General features: G+C 44.7%; 3 protein-coding genes and 1 pseudogene across 9 annotated transcripts in view; 1 reads left to right on the top strand and 3 right to left on the bottom strand.

Moving 5' to 3' along the window:
* Positions 1-411: 411 nt before the first annotated feature.
* On the top strand, positions 412-2,199 carry MIXL1 (Mix paired-like homeobox). 2 transcript variants are annotated; one of them, XM_062211534.1, is made up of 2 exons: positions 412-810; positions 1,894-2,199. In XM_062211534.1, exons 1-2 carry the CDS (start codon positions 412-414, stop codon positions 2,197-2,199), a joined length of 705 nt encoding a protein of 234 aa, XP_062067518.1. The 2 variants fall into 2 exon arrangements, with proteins under 2 accessions (XP_062067518.1, XP_062067517.1); XM_062211533.1 differs by having other exon boundaries at positions 1,870-2,199.
* Positions 2,200-4,058: 1,859 nt separating this feature from the next.
* On the bottom strand, positions 4,059-4,473 carry LOC133773401 (small nuclear ribonucleoprotein Sm D2-like; annotated as a pseudogene).
* Positions 4,474-8,781: 4,308 nt separating this feature from the next.
* LIN9 (lin-9 DREAM MuvB core complex component) overlaps positions 8,782-26,265 on the bottom strand; it is an 81,768-nt gene continuing 64,284 nt past the window's right edge. For all 6 annotated transcript variants that reach the window (XM_062210460.1, XM_062210462.1, XM_062210461.1 and 3 more), the window contains 4 exons: positions 18,876-19,001; positions 11,296-11,475; positions 11,059-11,156; positions 8,782-10,226 (listed from right to left, as the gene is read on the bottom strand). In XM_062210460.1, the coding sequence (XP_062066444.1) occupies positions 10,121-10,226; positions 11,059-11,156; positions 11,296-11,475; positions 18,876-19,001 (510 nt within the window). In that variant the 3' untranslated portion in view covers positions 8,782-10,120. The remainder of the gene's footprint in view (positions 10,227-11,058; positions 11,157-11,295; positions 11,476-18,875; positions 19,002-26,265) is intronic.
* On the bottom strand, positions 11,861-12,988 carry LOC133773246 (kelch domain-containing protein 2-like). The gene has a single exon (XM_062210466.1). The coding sequence runs from the start codon at positions 12,878-12,880 to the stop codon at positions 11,897-11,899; it is 984 nt and encodes a 327-aa protein (XP_062066450.1). The 5' UTR covers positions 12,881-12,988; the 3' UTR covers positions 11,861-11,896.

Genomic DNA, 26,265 nt, shown 5'->3' with positions numbered 1-26,265 from the left:
GGGCCAGACGGAACCCAGGCGCAGCCCCAGGCTGCCCTTGGTGGGGGCAAGATCCGGGCGGGGAGGGAGGCGCGGCCCCGCGTCCTAGGGCCCCGCGGGCTGCCCCTCCCCGAGCAAACCTTCTCTCGGAGATGTTGATTGCGGTGGCTGGGCCGACCCGGGGGATGGGCGGGGGAGGGGACGGAGGGGCCCGGGCCCAAGTTCGCGCCTCCCTCCCCATCTCATGGCCAGCGGAAGCGATTATTCCCACCGGCGTCTGGCGGGGCCGGGGGAGGGCTCGCACCCCAAAGAGACACGGGCCTCCCCGCGCCCACTGCTTTGATGGCGCCGCCACCGCCAGCCCCCTCCCTCGGGCTCCGGCCCGTATAACTGGGGCTGGGCCCTCGGCGGCGTTGCACTGGGCTCGGAGCCATGGCCGCAGCAGGGTCCCGCCCGCTCCAGTTCGCCGACGCCGCCTCGTTCCCCGTCTACCGGCCTGCCCACGCCGGCGGGGCCTTCCCGCCACCCCCGGGCCCGGGGTCCGCCCTGCTCCCCGCGGGCCCGGGCTCAGAGCGCCTCGCCCCCGCGCCCTTCGCGGGCTTTCTCGGCAGGGAACCTGGGCCCGCCGCGCCGCCGGCCCCCAGCCTGGGCTCGCCGGCGCCCCCTAAAGGCGCGGCCGCCCCGTCGGTGTCGCAGCGCCGCAAGCGCACGTCGTTCAGCCCCGAGCAGCTGCAGCTCCTGGAGCTCGTCTTCCGCCAGACCATGTACCCCGACATCCACTTGCGCGAGCGCCTGGCGGCGCTCACCCTGCTCCCCGAATCCAGGATCCAGGTGAGCGGCCCTCCGCGTTCGCAGGTGGGCCTCGGCCTGGAGGCGGGGGTGGGTGGATGGGCGCGCGTCGGAGCCGGGACTCCCAGGCTTATTGGCCACAAACCCCTGGTTCTCTTTGACTTGGGGGACGTTGGGCGAGTTGCTTCCCTTGGGCCTCCGTTTTCCGGGCTGTAAAATGGGGACGAGGAGGGTGCCTGTTGCACAAGGTGTTTGTGAGTGTGAAATGACGTACTTCACGCACGCAATTACTTGGATCTCTCATTAGTTAGTACGTAGTAATTCTAAGTAGGCTAGCCCAGCAGGTATTTTTACGCTTTTTCTGACTCAGGAAAGACACAGATGAGGCGCGGTTGGAGTTCCCTCTGGCTTTGGGTTTGGGAATGATGGCTCCAAGAGGGGAGGGAGGGCTCTCCGAATTACCTACTGGTCCCCACACCACAAGGCCGGTGTTCCTGGGTGGAATTTTGGTCTGGAAGGATGTGAGGCATTTCGGGTAAAGTCTGAAACATCTGGGCCTTCTTGGCAGTTTGCGAAGCATGGTGCAAACTGCACTTGTTATCTAGAGTAATGGAGATCCCAGTCGTGGAGGCTGCCTCTTTGCCTGCTCCTGTCCACGTGTGATTTGAAGCAGGAGCCCTCATTTCACATGAGGACAGGGTAGGCTTGTTTCTATTCTGCACCCTTGGGAGTCATGCAGCTGCCCGTTTCTATCTTTATATTTACTTTTATTTTCATTGTATTTCAAAGGCGGGGAGACGGGTATCTTCCACCTGCCGGCTCACTCACTCCAGGTCTTTTACATGGGTGGCAGAGGCCCCAAGTTCCTGAGCCATCATCTGCTGCCTCCCAGGGAGCCCTTAGCAGGAAGCTGGGTGGAAAGTGAAGGCAGGCTTCAGGCCGAAGGATTCCCATCCCGCCGCAGGCGGCCCAAGCAGCTCGCCAACTGCTGTGGCAGGTGCCTGCCCCTGCCAGTTTCAACAGTGGGCCTTGAGAGTTAGTAACGATTGTGGAGAGTTAGTAACGATTTAGGGAGAGAAATGCAATCTGGGTAATCCGAAGCAGTTTCTGTCTCCCTCCTTCCAGGTGTGGTTCCAGAACAGGCGTGCCAAGTCCCGGCGTCAGAGCGGGAAGTCCTTCCAGCCTTCCCTGGGGCAGGAGCTGGTCCCCAGCCCCTGCGCTCCTGCAGCAGCATCCAAGTGTGTGAAGCCCCAGCTGCCCCTGGAGGTGGACATGAACTGCCTGCCGGATCCCAGCCGCGTGGGAGGGGGCATCTCACACGCGAGCTCCCAAGGCCAGAATTTCCAGAACTGCTCCCCTCTCTCTGAAGACATCGGACCAAAGCTGGACTCATGGGAGGAACACATCTTCTCTGCCTTTGGTAACTTTTGAGGATTCTGGGCGAGTTCAGGAAAAGCTCCAAGGAGCCACGACCGACAGCCGGGGAGACACGTCAGAATCCGGTCCTCTGACTTCCCTGTCGGAGGCCATCTCCTCCTGGTCCCCCCAGGGATCAGGACTTCAACTCTCGCTCCACTTCGCAACCCTATTCGGAGTACCAAGATTGATTTTCTTTGAGTGTTTTATTTTTTCAACTGTCAAGTAAAAATTATATATGTATTTATGATGTATGTACATTTATGACGTACAACATGTATGCATACACTGTAGAATGGATACATCAACCTATTTATTATGCATTGCCTCACACTGATTTTTTTGTGGTGAAAATACTTAAAATCTACTTTCTTTGCAATTCTCACATATGGAATATATTGTTATGGTCATGATATGATACAAAATTTTGTATTCTTTGTCCAATGTCTACCCAACCTCCCCACTCTTACTTTCCAGAAAACTGTACCTGTTGTCTTCTCGCTCAATCATAACTCCGTTGGCTTAGTATCCAGGTTATTTCAAAGAGTCAGTTTGTAGTAGCTGCCAGTTGTCATCAAATTACAGAAATCTTTGCTCTCCCAGGTAATCGACATCATCGTCTTTTTAAAAGTTTATTATTAGGGGCTGGTGCTGTGATATAGCAGGTAAAGCCACTACCAGCAGTACCAGCATCCCATATGGGCACCGGTTCTAGTCCCAGCTGCTTCACTTCTGATCCAGCTCTCTGCTATGGCCTGGGATAGCAGTAGAAGATGGCCCAGGTCCTTGGGCCCCTGCACCCACGTGGGAGACCCAGAAGAAGCTCCTGGCTTCGGATAGGTGCAGTTCCAGCTGTTGCAGCTACTTGGGGAGTGAACCAGTGAATGGAAGACCTCTCTACCTCTCTGTAGCTCTGCCTTTCAAATAAATAAATCAATCTTTTTTTTTTTTTTTAAGAGTTTGCTATTTTGTTTGAAAGTCAGAGACGGAGACAGAGATCTTTCATCTATTGGTTCATTTCCCAAGTGCCAGGACCAGGAACTCCAGGGACCCAGGTACTTGAGCCAACACCAGCTGCCTCCCAGCATTAGCAGAAATGTTGGAATCAGAAGCAAAGCCGGCGTGGGGGGCGGGGGGCCGGTGCCGTGGCTCACTTAGTTAATCCTCCACCTGTGGCGCCAGAATCCCATATGGGTGCTGGGTTCTAGTCCTGACTGCTCCTCTTCCAGTCCAGCTCTATGCTGTAGCCCGGGAAGGCAGTGGAGGATGGCCCAAGTGCTTGGGTGCCTGCACCAGTGTGGGAGACCAGGAGGAAGCACCTGACTCTTGGTTTTGGATCGGCGCAGTGCCGGCCGTAGAGGCCATTTGGGGGGTGAACCAACGGAGGGAGAACCTTTCTCTGTCTCTCTCTCACTGTCTAACTCTGTCAAAAAAAAAAAAAAAAAAAAAAAAAAAAAAAAAAAAAGCAGCAGCAAAGCCAGGACCCGAATGCGGGCACTGCAACATGGGATGCAGTGTGCTGACCCACAACCCCACCCTGACATCCTCTTCAGCCTACAGAACACTTCTACAAGTCTTCAGTTCACCTCTCCACTGTATGTGCCACTTCCAGTTTCGGACCAGACAACTACCTTTCTCCTTCAAAACGCCCGAGACCCCCTCCACTGGCCTGCCCCTCCCCACTGCTTTGACCTGGTTCTGCTGTTTGAAGCCATCTCTAATCCTGATGTTGTACCTGTTTGATCACTCCAACATTATCCTTAGCACTTGGTATTGTACTTCCTGGGCAACTTGAATGGATATTAAATGTTCTTCACAAACGCTTCAGTGTAATTCTGTTGAAGTCAATTCCATCCTTTATTTATTTATTTATTTTAGAATAAAACATGGGGCTTTATTAACCCCAGGGCTCGGGGCAGGTCTTCAGGGGGCGGGAGAGGCCCCTCCTTGCCAGTGATGAGGGGGTCGCGCAGCACCACGATGACCGAGTCCCCGCGCAGGAACATCTTGGAGATGTACGGGTCCTTGCTGGCCGGCTTTGACTTCTTCCTGCCCTTGCCGCTCTCAGGGGCCCCAGTCCACATCTCCTCCAGGTTCTCCAGCGCCAGGCTGCAGGGCCTGTTGAAGGCCTTCATGCGGCCCAGGATTTCCTGTTGTTGCAGCAGCTGATGAGCACCTGGGAGTTGTTCTTGACCGACTGCGTGAGCAGAGAGCACGGGCCATGTTGAATTTTTCCTCATCCCGCTTCTGCCCCTCCTCGGGGGTCATCCCACTCTTGGGCTTGCTGAGGAGGCTGCCGGTGCCAGCCGCGCGAGTTCGGGTCACTCCAATTCCATCCTTTAGATAGCTCTTAGTACAGTGCCTCACCAGTAATCACTATCATATCAGCAGGCTTCTGTGCTGAGAAACCGAATTTGGTTAAGAGCATAGGTTTGCTTGTCCAAAGTTTAGTAACATTCATGAAAGTTCTGCTTTAAGACTTCTCTTTCTTAATCTATAACTCTTAATGTATGCAAATCACTCTAAGTTAGCCCAAGCTCAACTAAATCTGAAGGATTTCAAACTCCTAAGGGTCGAGGGAACCGAGCATGAGGTAACCACAGCTGAAGTTTCTGGGTAACTGCACTTCAAGGAAGGCGCCTGGGAAGCCCAGGCCAGGGCCAAGGCATCTTGTCTCAATGGTTACTGAAGAACCTGCGCTATGCTCAGTGTCTTAGAGAGTGTACGAGGGGGCTTAAAAATATCATGGAAATGTGTTATGAAAAAATTGTATCATGGATTAACAATTTTTTGCATTAAAATAAACAGCTATTAATGACTCTTTCCATGAACTTTGGACATACTCTTGACAATGTCAGTTGTCTAAATTTTATTAGAGATGTTCAAGTGGTTTCCACTTTTCAGAGCAGAAAAACCTTTTTTTTTAAAAAGATTTATTTATTTGAATGCAGAGCTACAGAGAGGCAGAGAGAGAGAGGTCTTCCATCTGCTGGTTCACTCCCCAGATGGCTGCAATGGCCAGAGCTGCACCGATCCCAAACCAGGAGCCAGGAGCCTCCTCCTGGTCTCCAATGCAGGTGCAGGAGCCCAAGAACTTGGGCCATCTTCTACCGCTTTCCCAGGCCATAGAAGAGAGCTGGATTGGAAGTACAGTAGCCGGGACTTGAAGTGGCACCCATATGGGATGCCGGCACTGCAGGTGGCAGCTTTACCTGCTATCCACAGCAGTGGTCTCACAAACTCATTATTAAAAGCAAGCCAGAGAGGGGCCGGCATTGTGGTATGGCGTGTAAAACTTCCGGCTGCAATGCTGACATCCCAAATGGGTGCCAGTTCAAGTCCTGGCTGATCTACTTCCGATCCAGCTCTCTGCTAACAAGCCTGGGAAAGCAGAAGATGGCCTAAGTCCTTGGGCCCCAGCACTTACGTGGGACACCTGGAAGAAGTGCCTGGCTTCTGGCTTTGGTCTGATCTAGCCCTGGCCGGTACAGCCATTGGGGAGTGAACCAGAGGATAGATGATGTCTCTTCCTTTCTCTGTGTAACTGACATTCAAATAAATGTCTTAAAAAAAAAAAAAAAAAAAGAACACAGCTTAGGCTCCCCTAACAAGCTGGTCTTCTGAATTCTCTGAAGGATGTCTGAAAGCAGATGAAAAGTACAACATAGCGGTTACCAAGTGCTCACAACGTACCAAACACTGTGCTCAGGCCCTGCTGCGCGGAGGTCAGGTCTCATCACACAGGCAAATGCGCAGATACAAATATATTCACAAGACCAGCAGACAACACTTTAGATTTATGGTTCACAAGAATCACATTTAAAAATACATCTTGTAATTTACTTATATTATTTTTTCCCCCATGAGCCACTTACAAGGTCTGTATTTCGATCCTGCTGTCACGTCTTTAATTCTGACAAACCACGGAGTATCTTGAACAGGAAGTCTATACCCCTCTCAGACTCTCTTAAGGCCCTAACAACTCAGCGTGTCACAGTCCTATTTTTATTCCCACACCTACTATGTAAGACAGGACTATTCCCATCTTAACCATTGTGAAGCAAACTAAGTAGTGCTTCACAAGCGTACAGCTTAAACAGCAATGGCCAGAACTCAAACCTAGGGCTAACTCAGCTCACCCATGAGACCACCACCATACAATGCCTGTAGATAGAGTGACCTTTTTAGTCATGATTAATGTGAAGTGATAGGTTTAACAGCAACCCCAAAAGCAGAATTTCTGCAAGTGAGAACAGTCCCATCTTGTAAAGCAGCCACCAAGGCAGACCATACTTAAGCTCTCCTGAAACCCATTTATGCATGCATTGCACAAATTTCATTTGGTGACCAGGAACAGGCTCTTTACCAGGACCTGGAAATAAAACAGTGAGCAAAGTCAGAACCAGTCCCTGCTCTCATATAGCAGAGGCCAGCACTGGAAGCAGCACATCCCAAGAAACAAAATGACAAACACAGCAAGTGCTAGAGAGAAAGGTGCGTGATCTGGGGACACTAATAGGAAGTGTGCTGCAGTCAAGGAAAGCTTCCTGGAGAAGGGGATGCTAGAGGGAAGATCTATGGGATGATCACGAACTACCCAAGAGAACTGGAGCCCTGCTATGCAGAGGCGCTGTGGAGGGAGCAGGAGGACGGAGTGAGATCAGATCACAGATGACCTTGGGGGGTCTTGAAAGAGTTCTGAATTTGTATCTCCCTAAATCTGCCTTTCAAATAAAATACATCTTTTTATTAAAGAATTCTGAATTTGTCCTGAGTCCTAAGAAGACTTAAAGGCATTCATAGATGCAGATTCGATGACCAATTTTGCCTTTTTTTTTTTTTTTTAAAGATTTACTTATTTGAAAGGAAGAGTTAGAGGCAGAAAGAGCTTCCCATCCACTGGTTCACTCCTCAAATGTCCACAACAGTTGGAGCTGGGCCAATCTGAAACCAGAAGCTTCTTCCAGGTCTCCCACACAGGTACAGGGGTCCAAGAACTTGGGCCATCTTCTATTGCTTTCCCAGGCCATAGCAGAGAGCCGGATCAGAAGAGCAGCAGCCACGACTCGAACCAGTGCCCACATGGGATGCTAGCACTGCAGGCGGTGGCTTTACCCACTATACCACAGTGCCCACCCCTGCTCCACCTTTTTTTTTTTTTTTCTGATCCATCTTTCTGCTACGGCCTGGAAAAGCCCTGCACACACGTAGGAGACCCAGAAGCAGCTCCTGCCTCCGGATCAGCTTAGCTCTGGCCATTGAGGCCATTTGGGGAGTGAACCAGTGGATGGAAGATCTCTCTCTCTGCCTCCAACTCTGCCTTTCAAATAAATAAATCTTTCAAATAAACAAACAAAAAACCCCAATGTATTAACAAAAAAGTGCTGATTCTCCCCAGCATCTCATCCTGTCAGCATTTTTTTTTTAATAAGCAGTGTTCCTGGTTCATGATGATGGCAGCTGGACTGCAAGGTGTGGTGGTAATGAGGAGGGAGAGAGGTGCATGGATTCCAGAGAAAAAAATTAACGGCCAATTTTTTGCAGATTCTCAGTGGTAACAAGTGAATATGATTTTTGTAATTAGCTTAAAAACTCAGAACCAAATCTATATAAATAAAAAGCATGTGCATGACTGATTGTTTGCTCAATCTGGCCTTGAGAGCTTTCTTCAGAGCTCCCAAAAATGTGTTAATCAGGGACAGCATCATTCAAATCAATGTCCAGCTCACTCAAAATGACTACACTGAATCATATAGATTTCTTTCCCCCTAGACCGAAATAAAACTCAACTAAATTCTAAGGGACAGTTCCTGCTGTTAACACACGATGGCACTGAAAGATAATTAGTGCTCAATTAAAATGTGTAAAATGACATACTATTTAAGCATGACAGATGAGTCTTAAGCAATATCAAAGGAAAAATGAACAAAACACCTGATTCTAGGCAGAATGTATTAAAATCAAGCTTTTTTTTTTTTTTTATTTTATTTGAAAGTTAGAGTTACAGAGAGGCAGAGAGAGAGAGAGAGAGTCAGTCTTCCATCTGCTGGCTTACTCCCCAAATGGCTGCAACAGGTAGAGCTGGGCTGATCCAAAGCCAGGAGCCAGGAGCTTCTTCCAGGTCTCCCACACAGGTGCAGGGACCCAAGGACTTGGGCCATCTTCTACTGCTTTCCCAGGTCATAGCAGAGAGCTGGATCAGAAGTGGAGCAGCTGGGACTACAACCTGCGCCCTATGGGATGCTGGCACTGCAGGCGGCAGCTTTACCTGCTACACCACAGCGCTGGTCCCTGAAATCAAACTTTTGCTGGGTGTATATCAGGCCAAGTGACTTGGTTCACTGTTTGCAGTGATCACGGATGGAAAAAAAATCCTTCCTAAAGCTATACTGAATGGTATACTTCAAAATGACTAATTTATCTGTATTGTATGCCCTAAAAATATGATTTAATAGAAAATACAGTTCAAACTTTTTAAATAGAAGGAATACTTATCAACTTATGTTAATCAAATGAGGAACACAGACAATAATTTTCATAGATCAATTTATTTATAATTACAAATATTAAGAATAAAAGATTTATGTATTTCTTAGTTAACATAACAGCTTAGCTCAATATAAACTCTGCACTACAGTTCTGCAGTGGCACAATACCAACAAAGAATACAGAAGCATTTTTAAACTATACAAAAATTTCAAATGGAAAATAATCTTGTTTGAGTTTTATTATACATTAACATATATAAAAGTCTCATTTTATGAGACATCTAAAAGAATTAAAACCACCGCTACAGCCCTATCTGAAACTCCAAATCTGAAAACAATTTATTATATTTTGACTTTATAATATTCTATATTAAAACAAAGAAAATTACAAATACATACGTTTTTACAAGATTAACATTTTAGGCAGGGGTTTCCTAAAAAAAAAAAAAAACAAAAACAAAAAAAACAAAAAAAAAAAACCACACACACACACACACACACAAGAAAACAAAACAACCAAAACCAAACCTCTCTTCTGCATTTCACAGCACTGGTTATTATATTTGTTTTCCTTATAAAATCTTTTTACTTTATAAATTGTGTACTGTTGGATTTTAACCAGTAATCTGGTTTAAAAGTTGTGCAAATAAACAAAAAATATGAAAATAGTGTGTTATCAGTCTTTTATATCTTAATAAATCTCCTAACAATAGCACTTTTTGCCCTGAATCAACGGGAAAAGACATGCCAAATCCACTTTGGAAATTTAGCATTATGCAGTAACGGTTTTTTCCTGCTCCTTCATTTTCTTTCACAAACAACAAAAGTTTCTTTTATAAATTATGATAAATTAAAATATTATTATAAAATGATCTACAGAACCATTTCACATTCCAAGTATATATCCTATATACTTGTAAAGTTCATACGTCCCATCTATATTCCAGTGGATTCCTTGAAACTAGGACTTTCCACACCTCATGATGTTATCTTCTGAAGACTGAGATGGTGAGCAACTAAATCAGCCGGAGTTAGTTTTCCAGGTGGAATTTCCACATTGCCACCAAAATGCACATAAAAACCAGGTTTCTTCATGTTCTCCACTGCAGGATTGCCTGCATGTGTTGGGTTGAATTCATGCACATTAAAAAAAATGGTCATTTTCTTCCATAAAATTATATTATGTTCAGACATTTTCAGTTTAAAAATACTTGCTAATAAACATATGTAACATAAGCAATGCTACTGTATCTGAGTAATAAAAGATAAATTAATATAGTCTGGCCAGCAATGCTGGTTGAAGCAGTACAGTACATTGAAAGGACTTATGGGAGACTGAAGTCCCCTTGTTCTCCAGCAGTGAGAGTATTTGGTGTTGGAAGCCTATACAAAGGAGAAGAACTTCTCAGAAACAATGCCCTCTGCAGTTGGAATAATTCATCTTCCATTCAGTCTCTGTTGGTGTTATTTGCTGCAAAGGCATGTAAGTTTCCCATCTGGCTCAAGCCACTCTGAATATGTGCAACATGGATTTCTACATTATTCTGAAAGCAACTAAAGAAAGAAGAAATATGGTTAACTACTTTATTTCACAAAATTAAGAACAATTTTTTTAAAAAAGAAAAGCTAAATTTTAGTTAAGAAAAATAGCTAAGATAAATCTCAGGGAAGGAATAAATTTCTTACACATTAGCCACAATTCTACTTTCGCGGTAGTTGAAACAGCATGCTCTGAAGAAGCAAAGGAGCCACAGGGGTGCTAGAAAGAGAGGATGACCCACAGGCTGGGGCGGCTCTATTGCTACACTGAACTGCCATCCTCACCCCAAATGTAAATAGTCTGTCTCCTGATTCTCAACATAAAAAATTCTGTGAAATTTCTATTGTCTGTAGACTGAAAAGCTCTTTTAAAATATATTTTAAATATAAAAATATATGAATACTTCACAAATATGCATAATTCTTTTTTTTTTTTTTTTTTTTTTTACAGGCAGAGTTAGACAGTGAGAGAGAGACAGAGACAGAGAGAAAGGTCTTCCTTCCATTGGTTCACCCCCAAATTGGCTGCCACGGCCGGCGCGCTGCGCCGATCCGAAGCCAGGAGCCAGGTGCTTCCTCCTGGTTTCCCATGCGGGTGCAGGACCCAAGCACTTGGGCCATCCTCCACTGCACTCCTGGGCCACAGCAGAGAGCTGGACTGGAAGAGGAGCAACCAGGACAGAATCCGGTGCCCCAACTGGGACTAGAACCCGGGGTGCCAGCGCCACAGGCAGAGGATTAGCCTAGTGAGCTGTGGCACCGGCCAATATGCATAATTCTTAAGATTTGTACTGAAAATCACTATGAATTTAACACAAAAATGATTAGAGTGTACCTAAGGGATTACCTGATATTAGAAGCATCTATTGTACTCTTGATATCATTTAATGAATCTGTAAGTGATTTGAATTCAAAGGAATTCAGGTCTCCTCCTTCCGCTAGACACTGAAGTAAAAAAACATTTTGAGACTGAGTTGAATTATAGCTCAAACACAGACACAAAATACCTGACACAATCCATGGATTATAATCTCAACAACATAGTTAGTGTCAAAATTAAGAAAATAATTTCTCTGAAATTTACCTTAATTTGCAATAAAATAGCAGTAAGCCTGGAAATTAAGTCTGTTAGATTTTTATTTTCCACACAGGGCTGTCCTGTTGAGGAATTTGCATGCCGAACAATTTCTTGTGCTTCTTCCTCACACCTGCGTCTCATGTCCGTCGGCTGATCTGCAGGCTGGAGGCCCTGGTCTGGAGCAAGCTGAACACAGACGATTGAAACATGAGATGACTATTCATCAGGCTATTATTTCTATGTGTGTTTGTGTCCTATCTTCAGATTTGACTTTATAAACTAGCATTTATAACTAAAATGATGCTCACTCTTACCTTCAAAGTTTTTTCCTCGTAACAGTTTTTTTCCCCTGATTTTTAATTTTTCTTAACTTTTAATATTCACATTAGACCAAGAGTCACAACAACATCCTATGCACAGCCATTTCACCCCCTGAATACACTTGGTTGTCACATCTCTTTGGACACCTGTATCTGAAACAGTGCCTCAGGTGCTCATGACCTGGGTATTTTTGAGGTGCATCAGCCAATTATTTTGTGTAATAATCTTCAACACGAGTCAGTCTGTCTCCTGACGATCATACTGAAATCGTACGTTTTTGGCAGGACTACACAGAAGCAATGTTGAGTTCTTTCTGCGCCTCCTTACAAATGACTGCTTCTAAGCTTAGCCGTACAAGAGATTTTGGTTGAACTGAGAATATAAGTATTTCATTGCTGTGTGCAGCTCTGTGGTGAACAAGCAGGTTGTTGGCACAGCCACCAAAAACAATCACTTCTTCATCGCTGGCACAGGCTGTATGCCATAACCTTGGTTTTTCAGTATAGGGATGATTACATTGTATCCATTCATTTTTACTGATGCAGTAAGTCCAGGCATCACTTAGTGGCTGTTTATCAGTGGTAAATCCTCCAAAGAGAAAAAGATGATCTGAAGAAACTGGCGTTAGTGAATGCCACGATCGGCCAACTGGGCATATGCCTTGTGGAATTAATCCAGTCCACTCCCATGTATCCAGATTAAGGTAGTGAAGGTCATTCATTCTGGCATCTCGGTATCTGCCTCCGAACACAAAGCCTTTGTTCCCAACTGTTGCACAGGCGTGGGCAGCGCGAGGTGAAGGTGCTTTACTGGTAGTGATCGGCTGACTCCAGGTGAACGTTTCAGTGTCTAAAATGTGTACATGATCATTCCATGCTCTTGGATGACTCGAATTCCAAAAAGATGTTTCATCAAATTCAAAAGTTCCCAATACTTTATCTTCAGGTAAATATCCATACCCTCCAAAAAATATTAATCTGTTTTTATATACCCACACGCCCAGCTTGTCCTTTGATGATGGAGGGATTCCTTGGCAGTCAATTCGTTCCCACTGTAACACTCTGTCTGTAGATCTCGAATCCAGCATGTAGAACTTATTTGTATTGCCTCTTGAATGGTGTCCTCCAAACAAGTACAGCACCCTGTCTACACACACAGCACAGCTTCCTGACATAGAAGGAGGCACATCACCTTCAGGGTTAATTTTTTTTCCATCGTCCGGTTTCCATGTTGTAGATCCATAATTCTTCTCTAGGCAGATAGAAGTCATATAATCCTCTGCCTTATCGGAAGGCACGGGATACTGACAGTCCCACTGCTGGCGAGGCTACATTTGGTTACTTGGTTAAGGAGCTCCAGATTCTCCACAGTGAGGGATTTCTTCTTTGTAATTAATGTGTATTTGTGAAGAGATACTTTGAGGCAATGTAAAGATTCTGTTTGTCATCAAACTTTTACCTACCAGTTTTAGCATCCATTGACAATTCTTTTCTGTATCAATTACTGTGATGTTGCCAAATGGTGTTTTTCAATCCTATCATTCCTTCTATATTTATTAGTTGGCATTTACTATAAGGAAGAACCTTCCCTTAAAAACGGGATTCATCAGTATCAGTAGGGACTCATGGCTTCTTATTTTATCCTATAGGTTATAGTGTCTTACTATTTTCAGATGCAGCCAGTGGGAACTCTGTCAAACTGGCTCCTTTTGACATGTCCCCATCATTTTGGGGAATATTTTACTTTGCAGGAATAAGATGGTCCAGGCTCATCTTCTACCTTCTCTGCTATAAGTCTGAGATACAGTCTTTTTCAAGGAACTCTGCTTCTTTTTACTGGAGAAGTGTTTAGAGACCAAGATGAGTTCTTTGCTAGTAGGGTATCATTGCTTCTAGGCTCTCTCAGCAGGCACAGACACACCAATCGTAACAAAATAAACCATAAATTCACCCTGATTCTACCTAACCCAACCTAACAACACAGGGTTTACTCTATTTTCCTCTTTATAACATCCTTCACCCTTACTGAGAAATCTGACTCCCATAATCCTCATTACATTTATTTACTTACCTGCTCAGTCTTAGAATATATGCAAAGAATTTCAGCACTGCTAATCCATGCTATACTATAGGGAAAAGTCCTACTAATTAGAGTTCAGCATTTGTTTAAAGTTTGGTTTAGAGTAAGGGCACAGAGTCAAAACACTATGCTCAAGTGATTTGATTAATTTTGTCTCCTCCTCTGAAATACAGTAAGGTTTGTTTATTTTTATTTGCATCCCATTTTAGTTTTTTTTCTTTTAAAAAGATTTATTTGTTTGGAAGGCAGAGTTAGAGATAGGGAAGAGATAGAGTCTAGAGAGATCTTCCATCTGCTGGTTCACTCCCGAAATGGCCGCAACAGCCGGGGCCGGGTCAGACCAAAGCCAGGAGCTAAGAGCTTCTTCTGGGTCTCCCATGTGGGTGCAGGGGCCCAAGCTATTGAGAAATGTTCCATTGCTTTCCTAGGTGCATTAGCAGGGAGCTGTATTAGAAGCAGCTGTGGGGTTGGCACTGTGGTATAGTGGGTGAAGCCACTGCTTGCAATGCAGGCATCCCACGTGAGTGTCGATTTGAGCCCCAGCTGCTCCTCTTCCCATCCAGCTCTCTGCTATGGCCTGGGAAAGCAGTAGAAGATGGCCCAAGTCCTTGGGTCCCTGCACCTGAGTGGGAGACCCAGAAGAAGCTCCTAGCTTCTGGCTTCAGATCAGTGCAGCTCCAGCTGTTGCAGCCACTTGGGGAGTGAACCAGAGGATGGAAGAACTCTGTCTCTCTGCCTCTCCTCTCCTCTGTGTAACTCTGACTTTCAAATAAATAATAAAAATAAATCCTAAAGAAAAATAAAAAAAGCAGCCGGGTCTTGAACCGGTGGCCATACAGGATGCTGGTGTTGCAGGCAGTGGCTTTACCCACTATGTCACAATGTGAATTCCCTTTATTCTTTCTAAAAAAGATTTATTTATCTACTTAAAAGGCAGAGAGAGAGAGAGAGAGAGAGAGAGAGAGAGATCTTTCATCTGCTGATTCACTCCCCCAAAAAGCTCCAACAGCCAGGGCTGGGCCAGGCTGAAGCCAGAAGCCTGGAACTCCACCTAGGTATCCCACATGAGCAACTGCAGAAGATGATCCAAGTACTTGGGCCCTTTTCACCCATTTGGGAGATCCGGATGGAGTTCCCGGCTCTTGGTTTCAGCCTGGCCCAGCCCCAGCCACTGTAGCCATTTTAGAGGGGTGAACCAGTAGATGGAGGATCTGTTTTTTCTTTCTCTGCAACTCCACCTTTCAAATAAATAAACCTTTTTTTTCTTAAGATTTATTTATTTATTTGAAAGTCAAAATTACAGAGAGATGGGGAGAGACAGAGAGAGAGAGAGAACGAGTGAGAACTATCCACTAGTTCACTCCCCAAATGGCCTTGATGGCTAGGGCTGGGCAAGGCCAAAGCCAGGAGACCAGTACTTCATCTGGGTCTCCTATGTGGTTGCAGGGACCCAAGTACTTAGGCCATCTTCCGCTGTCTTCCTTTTTTTTATTTTTTAAAGATTTATTTATTTCAAAGGCAGAGTTACAGAGAGGTAGAGAAAGAGAGGTCTTCCATCCAATGGTTCACTCCCCAAATGGCTGCAACAGCCAGAGCTAGACTGTTCTGAAGTCAGGAGCTCCTTCTGGGTCTCCCACACAGGTGCAGGGGCCCAAGAACTTGGGCCAACTTCCACTACTTTCCCAGGCCATAGCAGAGAGCTGGATCAGAAGTGGAGCAGCCAGTACTCAAACCGGTGCCCACATGGGATGCCAACACTGCAGGTAGTGGCTTTACCCACTATACCACTGCACTGGCCCCAATAAATAAATCTTAAAAAAAAAAAAAAAAAAAGTAGAGCAGCTGGTACTCGAACTAATGTTCATATGGGATGCTGGCATTCCAGGCAGTGGCTTAACCCCCTGTGCCACAACACTGGGCCCTAGAGTTTATTTCTATTTGTTGGGGAAACACTCAGACAAATGTTACTTCTCACCATTCCCCAAAACCTACCTCATTCCCAAATATTTGAAATATTAAGCAGATATAATTATATTTTATTTACACTTATTTTCTAACTTAAAGGTAACAGATCCCACATATATTTTTTCATACTTTTTAAAAATTATAAATATTCTGCAAATCATATCAGCTAGCAAGCAGACAATGTCGTTGGTCTTAAAAAAAAAAAAACACTTAAAAATATATTTCATTTATTTAAAAGGCACAGTGAAACAGAAGAGAGAGCTCCCATCCCAATTCATTCCCAGAATGCCTGCAAAAGCCATTGTTGGGCCAGGCCAAACCCAGGAGCCGGGAACTCAGGCCAGGTCTCTCATATGGGTAGCAGGGACTCAACTACCATCAACTCTGGCTTTCCAGGATATGTATTAGCCAGAAGTCAGAATTAGTAGCAAAGCTGGGACTCAAACCCAGGCAGTTCAGTACAGGATTCGGTGTCTGAGTGGCATCTTCGCCACTATGTCAAACACCTGCCCCTCACTCTTTCTTATAGTAGCACAGCACTCCATTGTATGGATGTCACACAGGTTACTTAGCCAATTTTTTTTCTAGCATTTTACAACCACCATAATGCCACATTGAGTAATCTTGTCCTCTTCTTAAAACTGCTAAAATTTTAATTTGATTCATAAACACATGAAAGTACATAAATCATCAAGTATAGAGGTTGATGAGTTTTCACAAGCAAGCTGTGCCCAGCACCCCAGGGGCCCGCCCTCCTAAGGCCATCCTGCAGTACTGCCTCCCTGAGGGTAACCACCATCCTGGAGTGCAGCAGCACAGAGGAGCTTTTGCTGCTTTTGAGCTCTACAGAAATGAAATTGTACATTTATCCTTTGATGTCTGATTTTTTTGTTCAACTTTGTATTTGTGAGATCCATCCATTATGTTGCAGCTGATTTCATTCCTTCTCATTAGTGGTAGTATTCCATTGTGTAAACCATGTTTATCATGTCCATTGTAGCACTGATGGGTATTGGGGCAGTTGTAATTTTTGGCAACAATGAACAGTGATGCTATGTGAGGCAGGAGATGCTTAGTTAACTCAGGAAGCTGAGAAAAACAAATTTCAAAACTCTTCCCAGTTGTTTTCACAGCTGCACTAAGGGCCCCTCATCCTTATAAAAATATAATTTTCACATTTGGGGCCCCAAGTCTCAGCTTCAATCTGAGCTTTGAATCCTGGCTCACGTCTACTCTTTTTTATTTATTTGAAAGGCAGAGACTTGGGGATGGGGAGGCAGGAACAGAAAGAGGTCTTCCATCCACTGGTTCACTACCCAGATGGCTGCAACAGCTGGGGCTGGGCAAGACTGAAGCCAGGAGCTTCATCTGGCTCTCCCACATGGGTGCAGGGGCCCACGCACTCAGGCCATCTTCTGCTGCTTTTCCGAGGTGTGTTAGCATGGAACTGGATTGGAGTGGAGCAGCCAGGATTAGAACCAGCAACCATATGGGATGCTGGTACTGCAGGAGGAGACTTAACTTTCTACACCACAGTGCCGGCCCCACTTTTATTCTTGTATGACGTACACTTCGTACTTTCCTATAATAAACTTTTGCTGTTATACTTATTATCTGTGTGAACTTCATTCAGTTCATTGTCTGAGGCTCAAAATAACCTGTTCCATGGTCCTTGCCTTTCTACTTTCTACTCCCACATTAGTATATCTTTGGCAAATACATGTTCACTTAACCTGTTTTGCATATAATACGACAACTGCTTGATACTGCATTTTCTTTTTTTTTTTTTTTTTATTTTTTTATTTATTTTTTTTTATTTTTGACAGGCAGAGTGGACAGTGAGAGAGAGACAGAGAGAAAGGTCTTCCTTTTGCCGTTGGTTCACCCTCCAATGGCCGCCGCGGTAGCGCGCTGCGGCCGGCGCACCGCGCTGATCCGTTGGCAGGAGCCAGGTGCTTCTCCTGGTCTCCCATGGGGTGCAGGGCCCAAGGACTTGGGCCATCCTCCACTGCACTCCCTGGCCACAGCAGAGAGCTGGCCTGGAAGAGGGGCAACCGGGACAGGATCGGTGCCCCGACCGGGACTAGAACCCGGTGTGCCGGCGCCGCAAGGCGGAGGATTAGCCTAGTGAGCCGCGGCGCCGGCTGCATTTTCTTTGATATGTTATTTTAAAACCAATATTGTACTCTCCCAAGAGCTTGGTGAAAAACTATGTTGCTTCATTAGAAAAGGAATCTATCACAAATGTCCTTGGATACTAGAGAAAGTTTGAAAAGGAATCCATTTCTGCATGTATCACTGGCTTTGTTATGTCACCTTGGGTTGCTGGGCCTGTACCTCTCTCTCATAGATAACTGTTAGTCCAGGGGAGAAAATATATTTATTAGGAGAACACATAATGTTATAAAGGCAATTAGCAACTACCACGAGAACAAAAATAAATGATAACAGATGGCTAAAGGAATGGGCAAACTGTCCTTAGAATTTATGTAAGCAGAGTTTGTCCCCTCAGGTCCTCAAGCAGATAGGTAACATCACCTAGGGGAGATTTTTGGGACTTATCTATGTGGTTACTGTCATAAAAAAGCCAACTGTTTAAGAATTTCATATCAAATAGAGGGGATTTACTGGAAGGATATAATTTCAAGGAATGTAAATGCAAGAACATTCTAAACTTATCTCCATCACTTAATTCTTACCCTGGAGTGAAAAACAATTTGAGGTGAAATTGCTGTACTACTCATATATAAAAAAATCATATATGAATGATAATTGACAAATAAAACTGTGACCTGTGTATCTGAAATTCAAGAATTCATAGTTCTAATGTAAAGTTTAGAAGAGGAAGAAGCAAAATTATATAAACAGCATGACCACAACTTTGTGAGAAAAAGCATGAACTGCACAACAAACAAAAACTAAGGGAAAATAAACCAAGATACATCCTTTGGGGTAGTGGAATAAAAAATTTTTTTTGCACAAAAACATTTTGAGAGTACTATACCATCTGTAATTTAAAACAAAAAATCCAGAATTGATGAGTTATGATGTATAAAGTGCTCTTCCACACTGATGCTATGAGGAATAAAAATACATATAAAATATGATTCTGTTAAAACGCCTTACAAAGATAATGGCTTCCCTGGATTTTCTAAGATGCATAGGTAAAAACATTAAGCTTCAGATATAAAAGTAGAGGTAAATTCATATAAATTACCCACCTCATAGCAGTACTGCTGAACTTTATGCAAAACTTTGTTTAAGTCCTTATTCAGCTGTTCAAGTTCTAGAACAATTGTTGCATATCTCCGCTGAAATTCAATGCCAATGGGCATGGAATATGATTTCTGAAAAGAAAAAATAACCAGATCTTGATAAAAATTTTTATTTAAGTAATGCAAGTTCAATAATCTAAAATGGGATTTGATGTACCTAAAACTAAGGTTATTAACCTTGTCTATACTCAATGTTACAGTTCTTGTGGTAATATTTTTTGGAGACTGTCCTCATTCTTAGGAGTGTCATGATGTCTGCTACTTAACGTTTTAATAAAAATATTTATTTCAAAGGCAGAGAAAGAGAGAGTGAGAGAGAATGTGTGTGTGAGAGAGAGAGAGAGATCCATCTTCCATCTGCTTGTTCATTCCCTAAATGGCTGCAGTGGCCAGGACTGGGCCAAGCCAAAGACAGGAGCTAGGAATTCCACTAGGGTCTCCCACATGGGTGGCAGGGCTCAAGTACTTGGGTCATCTTCCACTGTTTTCCCAAGCACATTAGCTGGATAGAAAGCAGAGCAGCCAAGGCTCAAACCAGCACTCCAATGTGAGATTAACTTACTGTGCCACAATGCTGGCCACAATCTTTTATTTTCTCTTAATTGTGTCTTTTGGTGAGAAGTTCTTCTTAAAATTTTTATTTATTGGGGCTGGCATTGTGGTACAGCAGGTTAAGCCACTGCCTATGATGCTGGCATCCCATATGAGCACTGGGGTTCAAGTTCCAGCTGATCCACTTTCCGTCCAGCTTTCTGCTAATGTACCTGAGAGAGCAGTAGAAGGTGGCCCAAGTGCTTGGGCCTCTGCCAGCCACGTGGGAGACCTGGATTAAGGATCAGTCTTTGTATCTGGAGCATGTTCTCTCTCTATCTGCATAACTCTGCTTTTCAAATAAATCAATCTTAAAATTTCAATTATTTTCATTTTATTTGAGAAGCAAGAAAGGGAGAGATAGACACACATACACAACACACAAAGACCTCTTTCATCTGCTGGTACATTCCCCAGATGCTCACAACAGCCAGGGCTAGGCCACACTGAAGCTAGAAGCCTGGAACCCAATGTGGGTATCCCACATAGGTGGCAGGAACTCAAGTACTGGAGCCATTATTTGTAGTCTCCCAGGGTATGCATTAGCAGGAAGATGGATTGCAAACCCAAACCAGGCACTTTATGGGTTGCAGGTGCTCACAGCTGTGATTTAAGTGCTACAACCCATGTCTACTACCCTCAAGGTTCTTCATTTTAATGTAGTTTAATTTAGCAATACTTTCCTTTATGGTCACTGCTCTCTAAATTCATCTTGTTCTTACTCCAAGCTCATAAATATAATCACCTGCATTCTCTTCTATATTCTCGCATCTTTAGATCTAGAACACTATCACTTTGTCCATGGTATGGAGTAGGAGTTGAGTTTTTTCCCTCCTATACTGACGGCTCCACTAGGATTTCAAAGATCTTTTTTCTCCAGTGTTCTGCAGAACCATTTTTGTCACAGATCAAGTGTCCACATGTATGCACGCCTGTTTCTGGGCTCTTTATTTTCTGTTCTACAGTCTATTTATTAATCTTGTGCCAGTATTAGTCTTTATTAGTTCATCTAATAGTTTTATTATTAGTTCATCTTTATAATGTTTTGATATCCAAGAGAGTAAGTCACTTTACCTTGTTATTCTTCAAGAATATCTTGGAAATCCCTGGCTTTTTCTAGTTTCATGTATATTTTAGAATGAGCCTGTCTACATGCAACCAGTTTTATAATAGTGCATACAAGCAACTTAAAAGGGATTTTGATTCAGATATACTCAGTCTATACATTAATTTGGGAAGATTGACTTCTTCACAACAATTTGAATTTATAAATATGCATCTCTCTTAATTTAGGTCTTTAATTTCTCTCAATAATATTCTACGGTTTTCTGTATCAAAGCTTTAAGTACCAATTTATATTTAGGAATGTCATTTTAAATTTCATTTTCTAACTGCTTAGCTGATGTACAGAAACACTTTAATTTTTTTTAAGATTTATTTATTTGAAAGGTGGAGCTAGAGAGAGAGAAAGAGGGAGAGACACAGAAATCTTCCATTGCTGGTTCATTCCCTAAATGGTCACAACGGCTGGGCCAGGAGTTTCTTCCAGGTCTCCAAAGTGAGTGCAGGGGCCTTTCCACTGCTTTCCTAGGGAGCTGGATAGGAAGTGGAGCAGCCAGCTCATTGGTACCAATATGGGAGAGAGAGAGAGACAGAGAGAAAGGTCTTCCTTTTGCCGTTGGTTCACCCCCAAGTGGCCGCTGTGGCTGGTGTGTTGCAGCCTGCGCGCTGCGCTGATCTGAAGCTAGGAGCAGGTGCTTCTCCTGGTCTCCCATGCGGGTGCAGGGCCCAAGCACTTGGGCCATCCTCCACTGCCTTCATGGGCCACAGCAGAGAGCTGGACTGGAAGAGGAGCAACCGGGACAGAATCCAGCACTCCAACTGAGACTAGAACCCGGGGTGCTGGTGCCGCAGGTGGAGGATTAGCCTAGTGAGCCGCAGCACAGGCCTGTAGTTGGTGGTTTTACCCATTAATGCCACAATGCTGGCCCCTGGAAACACATTTTTTAAAATTTTTTATATTTCTAAAGCTGGCCTAGGGTGGACATTGTGGTGTAGTGGGTTAAGGCATGGCATGTGAAGTCATCAAATACTGGTTTCTCTACTTCCTATTCAGCTTCCTGCTAATGAGACCTGGGAGGAAGCAATGACCCAAGCCAAGTGCTTGGGTCCCTGAAACCCAAACAGGAGGCCTGGGCTCCTGGCTTCAGCCTGGCCCAGCTCTAACTGTTGTGGGCAGCCACAAGATCTGTTGAACAGAAATTGTGACTATGGGCATCTGTATCTCATTCTCAATCTTTTGTTTTACAAGATTTATTTATTTATTTGAAAAGCAGAGTTATGAGAAAGGGGGAGAGAGAGAGAGAGAGAGAGAGAGAGAGAGAGAGAGAGAGAGAGAGAGAGAAAGTCTTCCATCTGCTGGTTCACTTCCCAAATGGCTGCAACAGATAGAGCTGGGCTGATCCAAAGCCAGGAGCCAGGGACTTCTGGGCCTCCCACGCAGGTACAGAGGCCCAAGGACTTGGACCATCTTCCATTGTTTTCCCAGGCCACAGCAGAGAGCTGGATTGGATGTGGAGCAGCCAGGACTCGAACTGTATACGACGTGGGCACTGCAGGTGGTGGCTTTACCCACTAAGCCACAGGGCCAGCCCCTCATTCCCAAAGATAAAATTCTCTCTCTCTCTTTTTAATTTGACAGAGTTATAGACAGTGAGAGAGAGACAGAGACAGAGAGAAAGGTCTTCCTTCTGTTGGTTCACTCCCCAAATGACCACCATGGCCGGGCTGCGCCGATCCAAAGCCAGGAGCCAGGTGCTTCCTCCTGGTGTCCTATGCGGGTGTAGGGCCCAAGCACTTGGGCCATCCTCCACTGTTCTCCCGGGCCACAGCAGAGAGCTGGCCTGGAAGAGGAGCAACCGGGACTAGAACCGGCGCCCATATGGAATGCCGGCGCCACAGGCGGAGGATTAACCAAGTGAGCCTCGGTGCTGGCCCCAAAGATAAAATTCTTAATGTTCTATTAATTAGTATGATGTTTGCTATGTATTATTGAGTAAACATTCTTTATCAGATTAAGGAAGTTCCTTTCTATTCCTGGTTTGATAGGAGTATTTGTTGGGGCCAGAGCTGTGGCATACTGGGTTAAGCCAACATCCTCAGTTCTGTCATCCTATATGGGTGCCGGTTCAAGTCCCAGCTGTACCATTTAAGATCCTGTTCCCTGATAACGTGCCTGGGGAAACAGCAGAAGACGGTTCAAGCACTTGGGCCCCTGCACCCATGTAGGAGACCTGGATGAAACTCCTGGCTTTAGACCAGCCCAGCCCTGGCCATTGCAACTATTTGGGAAGTGAACCAGTGGATAGAAGATCTCTCTCTTGGAGCTAGCACTGTGGTGTAAATAGGTTAAGCATCTGCCTGTGGCGTCAGCATCCCCTATGGGTGTACCAGTTTGAGTCCCAGCAGTTCCTCTTTCAATCCAGCTCCCTGCTGGTGGCCTAGAAAAGCAGTGGAAGATGGCTCAAGCACTTTGGGCCCCTGTACCTGCATAGGAGACCAGGAAGAAGTTCTCGGTTCCTGGCTTCAGATCAGCTCAGCTCCAGCCATTGTGGCCAGCTGGGGAGTGAACCGTCAGATGGAAGACCTCTCTGTCTCTCCCTCTCTCTGTAACTCTGCCTCTCAAGTAAATAAATAAATCTTTAAAAAAAAAAAAAATTTCGGTCATCTGACTCCAAATAAATAAATCTTTTTTAAAAAGTATTTGTTTTCCATTATAAAGAGATAGTTTAATTTTGTAAGATTTTTTTGATATTTATTGAAATGATCTTGTGGATAATTTTTTTTTTTAAATTTTTCGACAGGCAGAGTGGACAGTGAGAGAGAGAGAGAGAGAGAGAGAGAGAGAGAAAGGTCTTCCTTTTGCCGTTGTTTCACCCTCCAATGGCCGCTGCGGCCGGCACACCGTGCTGATCGATGGCAGGAGCCAGGTGCTTCTCCTGGTCTCCCATGGGGTGCAGGGCCCAAGCACTTGGGCCATCCTCCACTGCACTCCCTGGCCACAGCAGAGAGCTGGCCTGGAAGAGGGGCAACCGGGATAGAATCCGGTGCCCTGACCGGGACTAGAACCCGGTGTGCCGGTGCCGCAAGGAGGAGGATTAGCCTAGTGAGCCGCAGCGCCAGCCGTGGATAATTTTTTTAAAAAGATTTACCCATTTATTTGAAAGGCAGAGCTACAGAGAGGCAAAGGCAGAGAGAAAGAGGGAGAGAAAAGTCTTCCATCCAATGGTTCACTTCCCAAATGGCCGCAATGGCCAGTGCTGTGCTGATCCAAAGCCAGGAGCCAGGAGCTTCCTTCAGGTCTCCTAGGCAGGCGCAAGAACCCAAGGACTTGGGCCATCCTCCACTGCTTTCCCAGGCCATAGCAGAGAGCCAGGGTGGAAGTGGAACAGCCAGGACTCGAACTGGTTCCCATATGGGATGCCAGGCTTTACCCGCTATGCCATAGTGCTGGCCCTATAGATAATCTTTCTTAATGTGATTAGTCACACTTACAATTTTATTAATGTATGATTATTTTTAAGTCTTGTTAGTCAGTTAATACACATTTAAGGCATTTTAGTAGTCCATTTAAAGGTTAATAACACACTCTTAAAACCTTAGTTGCTTTAACAGATAAATTTTTTCAAAAAATTTTCCATCATAAATGTAATGTACATTGTAATCTTTTAAAAGAAAAATCAGGGTTGCATTTGAAACTTTTAAAAAACTGAGAGTAGACACGTTGGGTCTTAATTTAACACAGGATCAGTAAAATTGCTGTAAATACTGAGAAACATTTTGAATGCTCTTCATCTTATTACTACTCCATGCAAAAAACAAAAAGCAGCAACTCTCTCTCTCTCTCTGCTTTTCCATCTTCCTTTCAAATAAATCTTTTTTTTTTTTTAAGAGTAGCACATACATACATGGAATCAAGTGTAATAAAAATAAAAGAAACACTGATACATGGATGGAGCTTCCGAACATTATGCTATATGAAAGAATCCAGCCCCAAAAGGTCACATGTGATGTGATTCTATTCCCATTAAATGTCCAGAACAGACAAATCCACAGAGACAAAAAGTAGATTAGTGGTTGCTTGGGGGTAGGGGTATGAGTTCAGGACACAAAAGAGATGGACTGCTAAAAGGTACAGAGTTTCTTTTGGAATGATGAAAATTACTAAAAAAAAAATTTTTTTTTTTTTTTAACAGCCAGAGTTAGTGAGAGAGAGAGACAGAGAGAAAGGTCTTCCTTCTGTTGGTTCACCCCCAAATGGCCACTATGGCTGGTGCACTGCACCAATCCGAAGCCAGGAGCCAGGTGCTTCCTCCTGGTCTCCCATGCAGGTGCAGGGGCCCAAGCACCTGGGCCATCCTCCACTGCCTTACGGGGCCACTGCAGAGAGCTGGACTGGAAGAGGAGCAACCGGGACAGAATCTGGTGCCCCAACCGGGACTAGAACCCGGGGGGCCGGCACTGCAGGCGGAGGATTAGACTAGTGAGCCGCGGCGCCGGCCTAAAATTGATTTTGAACTGTAAACTAAAAACCACTGTACTCTGAATTTACTTTAAATGAACAAACTGTATGACATGTAAATAATATCTCAAATTTATAAAGAACATTACCCCCAACTTTTAAAAATATTTATTTTTGAAAGACAGTTACAGAGAGAGACAGAGCAGTCTTTCATCCGCTGATTCACTACACAAATGGCCTCAATGGCTGTTGCTGGGGCTGGACCTGGGCCAGGCTGAATCCAGGAGCCAGGAGTTCCTTCTGGGTCTCCTATGTGGCTGCAGGAGCCTAAGAACTTGGGCCATCCTCTGCTGCTTTCCCAAGCACATTAGCAGGGAGCTGGATTGGAATTGGAGCAGCTGGGACTTGAACCGGCACCCATATGGGATGCCTGCACTGCAGGCCAGGGCTTTAACCCACTGTGCCACAGCACTGGCTCCAGAACATTACCCCTTAAACATGTTTCTATAATCAAGAATGTTCTAGGTTGCCATATGGAGGGTGACTGTGCTGTGCAAAATGCATTGTTTTGAAGGATGGCTAACTTGTAAGCAGATTTCTGCAGATATCCATGATCCCCAAAGTAGAAGAGGACTAACAAACATTATAGGACAACTCTAACAACACATACAGAGATATGAAATCAATGCTCACAGTGGTGGACATGGGGGAAAAAGGAGCAGAGACAGCACAGTATCCAGTTTCCCAATATGGTTTAAAAAATGATTAAAACAGAGCTCTCAAAGAGAACCCCTTTTCTGACTCTCATATTATTAATGTCCACGTATGACAAGACAAATTATTTGCAAAGCAGAAAAATAATGATTAGAGACTGAGATTTTCAGTTTAATATCTATTTCTGTATAATACTGAGGCAGTCAGAAACTAATAAATTACATATGTATTTTTGTTTTGTTCTGTGTTTTGAAATGAGAGGGAGGAAGAGGAAGGGATCTTCCATCCACTGATTCATTCATCAAATGGCCGCAGTGGCTGGCCAGTGCTGGGCTAGAATCAACCAAGGAGTCTGGAGCTCCACCTGGGTCTCCCAGATGGGTGGCAGGGGCCAAGTACTTGGGGTAACACCTGCTGCTTTCCTAGGCACATGAGTAGAAAGCTGGATTGGAAAGCACAGCAGCCAGGACTTGAAGTGGACACTCCAATATGGAACAAAAGTGTTGGCTT

This window comes from Lepus europaeus, chromosome 14, assembly GCF_033115175.1.
Source record: "Lepus europaeus isolate LE1 chromosome 14, mLepTim1.pri, whole genome shotgun sequence".
NCBI classification, from domain to species: domain Eukaryota; kingdom Metazoa; phylum Chordata; class Mammalia; order Lagomorpha; family Leporidae; genus Lepus; species Lepus europaeus.
This window is presented reverse-complemented; position numbering and strand designations above follow the sequence as displayed.